General features: G+C 32.3%; 1 protein-coding gene across 1 annotated transcript in view; it reads left to right on the top strand.

Moving 5' to 3' along the window:
- LOC115241833 (nuclear receptor coactivator 2-like) overlaps positions 1-11,507 on the top strand; it is a 143,490-nt gene that overhangs the window by 130,149 nt on the left and 1,834 nt on the right. The window contains exons 12-20 of the mRNA XM_029817772.1: positions 101-266; positions 876-1,051; positions 1,197-1,541; positions 1,672-1,784; positions 1,867-1,993; positions 2,370-2,655; positions 3,549-3,860; positions 7,103-7,270; positions 8,727-8,803. Of these exons, the coding sequence (XP_029673632.1) occupies positions 101-266; positions 876-1,051; positions 1,197-1,541; positions 1,672-1,784; positions 1,867-1,993; positions 2,370-2,655; positions 3,549-3,860; positions 7,103-7,270; positions 8,727-8,803 (1,770 nt within the window). The remainder of the gene's footprint in view (positions 1-100; positions 267-875; positions 1,052-1,196; positions 1,542-1,671; positions 1,785-1,866; positions 1,994-2,369; positions 2,656-3,548; positions 3,861-7,102; positions 7,271-8,726; positions 8,804-11,507) is intronic.

The following is an 11,507-nucleotide window of genomic DNA, read 5'->3' as shown; positions in this document are numbered from 1 at the left end:
GGGGGGGGGGGCTTTCTAAGCATTCCGTGGGCGGAGACCTGCCTGAAACGGACGAATTTTCGTATATATATATTTTTTAAATACATGTTATTTTTTGCAGCAACAAAGGTCCCAGATGGGAACAACCGAGTCCGAGTTTGCAGGTAGCGGAGAATACCATCAGACCAGCACCGATCCAACTACTTGGGATAATCCGGCATCTGATCCGGATCTTTCAGAAATTTTGGATCAAGTGATAGATTTTGTCCCGGATCAATCAAGCGCGGGTAATTATATTACCGATTAAAATATTAAACAACCATTTCTTTTAACTTTTGATTATCTGCATATATGTATTTGCGTATAACATTTTTATATTTGTAATAGTCATAGACATAGAAAATATAACGGCACGAATATCATTGACGTGAACTTACGCAATATAACAGCCAATCAAATTTAGGCATAATTTACCTCGTCGCACCGTCCTGCAGTGGCTTTCCCCCCGCAATGATATGCTCGGTCCCTATATTTCTATGTTTATGGTAATAGTATATTAATTTTTATAGTTTATGATTCACGTTCATGATACATAAAGCTTTGACAAGTTATTTGTTGGAATTTAAAATTGGACATCTTAAATACATATGTAAACTTTCGCTGTCACGCTACTAATTAAACAAATTTAAATCTGATTTTTGATAATTGTAATAACTCGACAGGTTTATTACTTGAAACATGATTCGATTTGTAAACAATAATGCATTTGAATAACTCTGTGCGAATGTTCTTGCAATAATCAGCTTTCTGCAAGGAGCATAATGTAATTGAGATGACATGTGTGGCAGCAAAAGTAATTGTATCATTATAAAAAGATTATACTTTTTATTTAATAGATACGTCTCCGATAGCGAATCTACTAAATCCTCTTATCGAAGCGCCTCAGAATGTTATGAACGAGAAAATGGCAATTAACGCTATCCAGAAGTCGTTGATGTTATGCGAGACTGCCGTGAATCCCACGTCTTCCACCATAACTATGCCTGTTACTCCTCCAGCCTATTCCACTGCGGTAAGTTTTCTTTTTACAATCAAGCCATTAATATTTTACACTAGTTTTGTCCATCTTACATTTTAAATGTATAGACGTATATCTCAATATATATGTCTCACCTTATAATGCGCATAGAATGATGGATCATTGAATTTTATTTCAGTTGGGTACTACGCCTGTGACAACTAGTCACAGTTACCAGCCACCTCCAATGTACCAACAGCCTAGAATCAGGTTCACTCAGCCAGGCGTTAGACAGACCAGTCAATTCACGCAACAACAATTGCAATTACACCAACAACAACGTTCGAAGCTTAGCAACGTTCTGCAACACCAGCAGCAGCAACATCAACAAGAGCAAATGAAACAACGATTATTACAACAACAGAAACAACAGCAGATGGTTATCCCGTCGAATGCCACCGCGACGGATCAAATCAATAGCAGTATTCATAACATCGATAATCTTCTGAACAATACTGTTGCACCACCAAATGTATCGTTGCAGGTATGCAGTTTATTACAAAAGTAAGACATATTGGATCATATCCAATGAAGATATTGCGATTGTCATGCTTTGCATTAAAGATTCGCAAAATATACGAAAATAATTGCTGTGATATTTTTTTTTTATTCAGCGATCGAGTGTCCCAGATTCGCAAATCTCTCCAGGATATGGGGGATCCGTCCAGATGCCTTCTGGTCATCGACTCGCTCACTCGTACTCTCATCCGTCAACGATACCGCAACAGTAAGTATTCCGTAACGTTTGTATACATAATTGTAAATAATGATTTTGCTGTGCATATGTATATGAACTCTTTCTTTTACAGTCCCATTGTGAATAACAACTTCAACAGTGGGCAACAAGTGTCCGCCCCGGCAAGACTCTCGCCACATTCTCCGGCGGGTATACTGCCGTTCTCTCACCCGCAACCATTATCGCCACGGGTGACGCAAGTGAGTGCGAAAACATTATTGCTTTATCAGATCGATAAGAACAGAAAGGTATACTTGTATTCCAACTGCTTTTATAAATATTAATTAGAACTGATTAAAGATTGGTTGATTTTCTATTTTATTCAAAAATACACAGAATTATAAATGGATAAAGAACTTAAACTAATATTTATGCAAATGGATTTACGCTTGATAAATGTCAGATACAATGTGTTAGAGATAAGTGTTAATGCAACGTGCAAAAACGAGCTTGAACTATCGTAAAATTAGTTCAAGTTTATTGTATCGTTATTTTGACTTTTATTATCTTTTTAGGAATATCCTCGCGTATTTCTTCAAGTATTTTTAGTACATTTAATTGTAATATATGCGCTAGGGCAATTACGGCAACACAACGAGATTATTCAACGTGAACCAGGTGAGGCCGCAGCAGCAGGTCACAGCGCAGCAACAACTGCAGCAGCAGCAGCGATCGATGCCCTCGCCGGGGACGCCAGCATCCGCGCGGCAATCACCGTTTCCTAACGAAACGTTTCCTCCACCCACGTCCCCCACGGCCAGTCAGTTTACACCGGGTCCCACAACCGGTGCGCCAAACCCGTCAGCTCAGTATCGGCTGCAACGAGCCACGTCTACGCCTTCTGCTACGACTCAGTTGCCAGGTATGTATTCTCATACGGTTTCTCATATTAATAGACTGCGTTGGATTTGAGGTGATCCAGTTATTACGTCTATGATTGATAATCTTTGAATATGATTGGCTCATGGTGTGTTACACTAGAAATAATTGCGACGCTTTTTTATCTCTCTTATTATCTTTAATTTTTTTATTTATTGTGTCTCAAACACAAGGTTACGTAAATTTATTTTTTATTCGCATAGTTTAGATTTAACACAAATTTCTTTTTTTTAAATAATTTTAATATTTTAAAATAATAATTAACACGAGGAGTTTAAAATTTAGTGAATTATAAAAGTTGAATAAGATTAATTCAAATATTTAAAATAATCACTTTTAAGTTGATATTTGCGACATTACATGTGGTAATGTTAATCGGTCAATTTCTGGTTTTATATATATGACTTTATTTAAAGAAAACAAAGAGATCTCTTAATTTATTATAAAATGCTGAAAAATACCTATCGCAAAGGCATTTTCGATATCTTTAATCATATCTAATTATAAAAAGTTGTTTTGTTTATATATAGTATTTACTTGCAATCTTTTGCCAGAAACGTCCAATAAAAATAGCATCGTCAGATAAATTGAAAGATTTATACGCAAGTCAAAGATATTTGGAAGTTTTATTTATTTAGCGTACTTGCTTGTAGCTTTCAGCTGGCAGAACCGGGATTCGCTTTCCGGAGGTACATTATTCAAAGTCGGTGCGTGCTGTTTGATTAATTAATTTATTTAACGTATAGATTTCGATCTCGATATTATGTGCGTGATTATTGACAGCGAACTTTGGCATGATATATGAAAGCGAAATAGAAGCGTTATTTGTTAAAGCTGGCCGAGGACAACCCGGGCTATACACGATTGATGTTACAGGTGGAATTGGCTCGCCTCGGCACTACGGCGGAATAAGTAAGGAACCGCTTCTTTCACCTAGTCATTCACACTCGGCTTGCCCGGCAACACCTACTCACAGTCAACACACCAATACACAACACTTCTCCAGTCAACAACATACCCCATTGCTATACCAACAACACACCAACGCCAACACTCTCAACACGGCAGACATGCAGAACAGTCAGTTCTGTTACGATCGCTCGTCAGTCCCGCTCTATCCGTCTGGCGGGGAGGCGCAGGATGCCAGGTCACTGCCTCCCGGTAATCCTGTCAATCACCAAATGGGTGGTAAGTCATATGACTTTTTAATGTCATGTGACACTTCATCATTATCATTATCACAACCCCGTGCTACTTCGTCAATAAACTATAATTATCACCCTTACCAGCACTTCAATTCCCAATATCACTGCCACCAACAACCGCGGCGAAAACTGAAACAGCCGCAAAAGCGGCAACGGTCGTCAAAACGGCAAAAGACGATGTAATGCATGAATTGGGCTCATGGAAACAAATAATTCTCTTTCATGTTCACTCTTCCCATTTTCACTGTCTTTCTTTTTTCTACTATATCTATATTTTGACTTTCACTTTATATATATCTTTTATATATATCAATATCATATTCGGATATTCATTCGTCTATCTATTACTCGATACACCTCAACAAGTGTCTTTTAATGTGCTTAAATAATCCCTTCCTGAAAACCCCATGTGCCCAATAATGTTTTAAATCAAAGCCCCTTCCAAGAGTTATTATTTATTTATTAAGTTTATATTGTACTCTTTAATAAAGTTGTATGTTTTAATAAAGTAAATTATACTTTTTTTTCGCGAACCCGATTGATTATCTCAATGCGCTGTGTGCGCATGAAAAAAATTTATAAATATATTTTTATAATTAGAAAAAGAAATATATGAAATAAAATATATATATTACTTGGGTCACATATCATTTATTAAGCACAAATCGTCAAATTCGTGAAAATCATGATTGTCTTGATTATTTGAAGAAGCCACACTTTTATGCATTTAATCTAGCATTTTCCATAAATATAAGATTGTGTGTTAAATGTTGCATGTGATGCTTTCTTTATACTTGCAATTATCCATCAAATGTTATAACTATAATCATAATGTTGAATGCTCATCATATTTTCGTGACATCCGTTCCATCTCTTGGAAAAATATTATTTATATCAATATACACTGCAACATATACACGGACACAATCAGATTCAGCGCGCTATATATTTGCACCCCCCTTAATATTAGAAATATAGACTGACTTAGATAGATGTGATATATTAGAAAAAATATAGATACCTCTAAACCTTTACATTAATGTACTCTCTCCTTTCATGTGTTTCTATTTGTTAAGGCCATGGGGAGGGAGGTTTAACTAAGTTAATGTAATTAATGTAAAGGTTTACCAGATCCCTTATGTCGATCACGTTGCACCGAGATTGATCAAACTTTAAATGAATCGACTCAATCGACGTAAACGTATGCGCGTGATTTTTATATCATACGAATTTTGTATTATATGAAATCGTTATATACGAAGTTGTAATTTTTGCTATTTGAGAAAGTTCATCGTATTCATATTATTTCCCTAATTCTTTGATTGAATAAAATTGTCGAAAATAATGCCATTATGTGTGAATAATATGATAACGTTAATAATCGAACATTGCAAATGTCATTATCATTCATGTATCATCGTATATAATCACAGATAACTTTGCTTTAACGATATCAAAGTTTCTGACACGGAATTGCGCTATATTATATTCGGCTCTGTATTATATTGTGATAATTATTAGGAGATATATGTAGTCCTTTAATCTTGACTCATCGGCATCGAGCAAATCCTCTATAGTCGAACTCTCCTAATCTCAACTCACAGAGACGATAAATATAGTAAGAATAGGCGGGGAAAGCGTGAAGCTTGAAATGTAAAAAGGAAAAAATGTAAAAAAAAAGAAGGAAAATAGTGGTAGTGCATTCGTCTCTTTCTAACATAATGGAATGCGGACGTCCAGAACTGCTAAGCATTCATTGTGACAGAGAAAGAGTATTATTTTCTCTTTTTTCTTTTTTACCTGAGTTTTGTCACTATTGTTGATATGGGATCCGCTCGGTCTATTCTTACTATGAGCAGACAAATTCTCTATAGAGGAACCTCTATAGAGAAATTTTTTCCTAATCTCAATTTTTGAAACTAAGCAAACTATCGTGCTCATCCATAGTCTCACTCGTCATTTTCATTTTATGCACGCGTGATCAAATGGCAAAGTAATAAAGGAGCTTCGCGAGAAGAGAAATTCACTATACGTTTTATTTAATCGAGAATAAAGGGGCGGATCGATATTAGAAGAGTCCGACTGTAATATTGTCGTAGTGTGTGCAAAGTGTATTTATAAATTAAAAACACTGTAGCGTAAGCTTGCATTAGGATTTTAATGACATTGACACTATTAAAAGTATTTTCAGGATTGTGGAAGGAAGGGCAACAGTATTTTTCATGTATCTTTCTTGCGAGGCGCAGGCAAATAATTTAAGTGGCAAATGTGATGTCGGATTTACTCCATCTTGATCATCATTCTCTCATTGTCACACGTGTTGTGTTCATCTGTGTAATATAACATTTCAATGTAAAAAGATGAATTCAAGCACCGCTTATTTCTACGCGCTGTGGAAACATTTACTAACACGACGAAGCCTTTTTATGTACAGTGCATCGAGCTTACGTGATTAATATTTTTATATTTTGCGCATCAGCCCCTCCTCATCGATCTCTATCATAATGTATGCACCACTTGTCTTGTAAAGGATTTCGTCATATGCAATTTTTATATCTAGTATATAGGATGGTCTGGGGAGATACATTGTGCACTTTCTCTTAATTACAGAGGTAAAGAAAATAGAATATTATTTACAAAAAAGAATAATGACTCTGTAATATGAAATGGAGAAAATAGAGAAAAATTGAGCTAATAAAAGCCAACGCATGGTAATTAAAATCCTGGAAGCATGTGAGATATTTTTTTTTTAATAACAAGTTCGTTATTGGTAGCGAAAATTTTCACTTTTTGGTTTCTAGAAAAAAGTTACACGTCTGCTCTCGTGGATGAAAATAAGATATGAATGGGAAAAAACCACTTGTTCAGAGAAAGTACACGATGTAGGAATTTTTTTTTTTTAATATCTTGTTGGACGACAAATGAAGTTGCCTCTATTTTTAATCGAGAATTAAATTTATCACATATAAAATGTATTTACTTTCTTTATATATTCCGAAATATTGTCGCAGAATTTTTATGCTATAAATATAATCTTTGTTTATTATGAGAGAAAGACAGTAGTTGAGTAAATTTCGTAAACTCATAATGTAATCATTTTCAATTAATATATATTGATAAGATCATAGGCAACACAGATAGAAATTGAAAACTGTGACGTACGAAAAGAGAAACACGACATGCAATTGCAATGACGACTTATAGAAATTATTTTTATTGTCTCAGGTAATGCCACCTCGGAATTTGTGCGGCAAGAATTGCGGGCGATTGTCGGTGCGCGAACGCAACAGCAGCAGCAGCAGCAGAGAGTGCCCAACAACCTACAATCTTCTGGTCAAGTTTCTCAGGACGATTTTGATGCACTTGGTCTGACATTTGAAATGTCTTCTGCAGGTATGTGTGCATTATATACATCCGTATATATATCCATATTCCGTAATTTAAATTACTTGGATGTCATATAGAAACGATGAAATGATTAGCTATACAATTGAATTTCTTTGATTGAAAGTTCACATAGCAGAGTTGGAAATTTTGAAAAATTAAATTTTTCTATAATATTTAAATTTTATATTTAACATTTTTTTTTCTTTTGATGCGCGATGGCAATTATGACATTGTTTGAAATTAGAATAAGAGTATTTATAAAGTTTTGCCTATTACCAGATTATCGCGCTTTTGATAGAAATATATCATACATACATAAGTTTAATTTGTAAATAATTATAAATAGCAAATTATATTATAATTATTACGAATTATATTCATAGATAATAAGAATTATACTTTCGCGTTGAAGATGTTATAAATATGAGATACTTAGCAATCACTTATTTGCAAAATGTGAGATTTTATAGTACGCTTTAAACTTTAAGCGTACACGAAACATAAAATTAAATTACGATTATTTGAAGGTGTTTTACTGTCGCGATAAGGCAAGGAAAAATTTAATAAGTTTGCATCCCTCTGCATTTCTATAGAAAAGTATCATCTCTTTTTTTCTCCTTGAATTTTATCGAATCGCAATCTTTCACAACTCCAATATATATTGTAATTCCGTAGTCCTGACTTTCTCGTATATGACGTGAATTTCACGAGTGAATACTGTGAAAAAGTATTACAGGCAGTTGTGTATAGTTTCCCCCTTGTAGATCATGCACACATTTTCTAGATCTGTTATCGCACGCGGTTATTATAACTAATTACACGCATCTCCCTCAGATTTCATATTTCTCTCTTTTCATGAGATTTATATAGAAAAATTATACAAATTTCAAATATATATACGTAACGAAAATCTTTATGAGCTCTTTCAGGGTGATTCTAAATGCAAAAGACTTATCTTTTGAATAAAATTTTCTTTTTTACGTATTTGAAGTGTAAAAGTGAATTTAAAAGTATTGTTTCTGTTTTATTGAGTTTTAGAGCAAAGACACAATTATGCTATAAAGACGCATTTAATATAGATGTTGTGAAATGATGATACGAATATATATGGGGAAAAAATTTGTCGAGCAGATCTCGAAATTCTCGAAAGTTTTTATTTCGAATACGCAAAGCAGACTTATTGTTCCTTATCGGAGCAAAATATTAAGATCTTAGCGCGATAATCTAATGTTGGCGTATCTCGACGGTTTCGATAGATCTTTCACGAGAGGCAAAAACGAGGCCTCGATCGATTGAGAAATCATACGTCCATATCAATGTATAGATTGAGAGACACGTGTAATCAGCACACGTGCGTTCCTGTGATTCATTATGCGTAATCTCTCGCTTCTTATAAAGAGAGGCATAATATCTTGTTCTACAAAGATTGTGGTAACATTTACTGTTACAATGTCCCAACTAGGTGAGGCTGTGGTTAGCGATGGCCCCGCCAAGAGCTGGGCCATTGGGAGCGCCGGAAGTGCCCCCTCGTCCTCCAGGGTAAGAACCCCACACACATTCCGACAATATAATTACTTTTACATATTTTTTTTTTTTTTTGATTTTGTTATGCTATGTCTTCTTCCCTCTATACGCTTGGCTTCAGAACTGATTGTGCACGAAACATGTTTAATGATCTCTCTCTATATTATGCGCACTGAGCGTAAAACTTGTGTAGGGGATTATACTTATTTATTTTTTTTTTTTAATTTTGTATTTTAGCGCTCTCTTTACATATGCATGTGCAGGTCATTATTTGATGACTATATCTCGGCATTATTGTATATTGTTACTTTCATAAGTAACGATATTCTCTCGAAGTTTTTGTAATGGCGATAGTAGAAGATTTAATTCTTTTCTTTTTTTTGTATGCTAAAGTAGAATTTACTCTGTAGAATTAAAATTTGCTCTGAAAATTTTTTTGAATTAAGAAGAATTGATAGACTTTATTTGGTTAAAGTTTAGGAATTTCTAATTCGTTCCTGTTAGGGATTAGCTTTATAGTTATAGAATTTATTCTTACTTTTCTTTTTCTATCTTTATTTTTATTTTACTTCTCTCTCATGTCGATCAAATTAAAATTTAAAAAAGAGAAAATATCTTTTAAATTGTGTTGAATTTTAGAAAGATATTTTATATGCAATATTAAAGTATATTATAGTGAATTTATTTCTATTTTTTACATTTTTAATTAGATAAAGAAAGAAATAAAAGGAAACTCAAAAGGATTAAATATCAAATTGCAGAAATATTTTTTTTATTTATGTTAATTCTCATTTGTATTTATATTTTTTTATAACATGAATATTGCGCGACTTTTGTTAAACATGAATTTTCAATTATTTTGTCGAGTTTTCAATTATTTTATAGACTTCTAAAATTAAAAATTATGTGAAATTTCTATATTAATTTATATTGATTTTATATTTAATTTATAACAATTATTAAAGTTTATCTTCATATATAAACTGAAACGTTATATAATCTTTTTTACAAGTTTTTTCGAAACAATATTTTTATATAGATAAAAATGAAAATATTTAATTTTTCCAGAAATAAAAATTTCATTTATTCTATTAAAAAATACGGCATTTCTTTACAAAAATGGTAATCAGAGGTACATTAATGAAGATATTTAAGTTTTACACTCAGTGTTTTGCGTCCATAAGAAACGCTGTTTTCTTTTACGTAGCTATATTAAACAAGCTGATTTTATTACCACACCAAGTGGACTTTTGTTCGAGATGTATTTCATTAAAGCGCATTAGCTAAACATATTAATTGCCTTTGCATAATGTAGCGCATTCACGAGTTGCATTACATTTTGCGTAAGAACTAATTGTACTTCTATATATAATACTCAGGTTTTTTTCTACTTACGTATCAGAGATTTATGATTTTATTATTTTTATTAATATTTTAGTATTTTAGTATAAATATGGGAAAAACACATTTTTTCATATATATTGGAGTAGAAATTAGGAATAGATAGTTGATGAACAATTTTATTCTCTATTAATTTCAACTAAATATTGCTCTTTAATAGATTTCTAATTTGAAGTTTAATTATATCAAAAGATTTAATCTCATAGATTTAAAAAATGAGAAAAATAATAGTATTTAGTTGAAATTTTATTTAGAAAACTCAATTCTGAATTAGAAAATAAATTTGTGAACATGAGATATTTTTTTTCATAAATAAAATATTCATTGTAATAAAAATATAGGGATAGAAGAATTTTTACAAAAATTTAGAAGAATTTTTAGAAATTATATACTATATAAATATAAAATATAATGTTGTCAAATCTTTATACAGCTTATAAAAAGTTATACAATTGCTTTTCTTTTATACTAGAATTATTAAATTAATTTAAATTGATTTAATCTCAAATTTCTTATAATCTATATTATTATATTATCATATTCAAGTATATTATATATACATATATATGTATAAATATAAAAGAACAATTTAAATATTGAAGGCAATTTCTCTAACGTTCTCTCTAAGAAGCACTTTCGATTTTTTGATCTTTGATATTTTTTTTTTTAATTTTAAGATTTTAGAGCGCTATGCACTCATTCCCGTATTAAGCGTACATATAATCGGTGCCAAATAAAGTGTCTCCTTTCGTATCTATAGGGTGATGGTGTTGTAAGCTTCAGCTCATACAGAGTAATTAGTAATCGTACTACCATTTGTTGCATTGTATAACGTGCGTCTAGTATCGTAATGCTTTTTCACAGTGAGCCAACTAGATATCTGCGCGTTGTACTTAATTTCTTTTTTTTTTCCGAGAGCGATTGTTTGTGCATGAGGAGACTCGCTAGTGCTACAAAAAGAGGAGGTGTAGTGTATCTAGGAAGATAATCTAATTTCGAATTTATATGAATCTTTAAGTGTACATTTTACCTCTTAAATATATAGTAAAATTATGTGAAGAAGAAACTCGTCTAGAACACGCAATTATATGTCGGTAGATTTTCGACATATAGCTTCCACACAATTTTCTTAAAATAAATGCTTTTACAGCGACAGATAATTGCATTTTTGATATAATAAAAAAAATAGAAAATTCAAAATTTTCTTTAGAATTTCTCTAGAAATATTGAGGTCTAGAAATATAATTAAAATATAATATTACAAAAATATCGTACACAAATTATTATTAATATATGCTCAATTATAATAAATATTTAT

This window comes from Formica exsecta, unplaced genomic scaffold, assembly GCF_003651465.1.
Source record: "Formica exsecta isolate Colony F162 unplaced genomic scaffold, ASM365146v1 scaffold512, whole genome shotgun sequence".
NCBI classification, from domain to species: Eukaryota; Metazoa; Arthropoda; class Insecta; order Hymenoptera; family Formicidae; genus Formica; species Formica exsecta.
The sequence above is the reverse complement of the archived record's forward strand: the minus strand, read 5'-3'. Positions and strand labels throughout refer to the sequence as shown.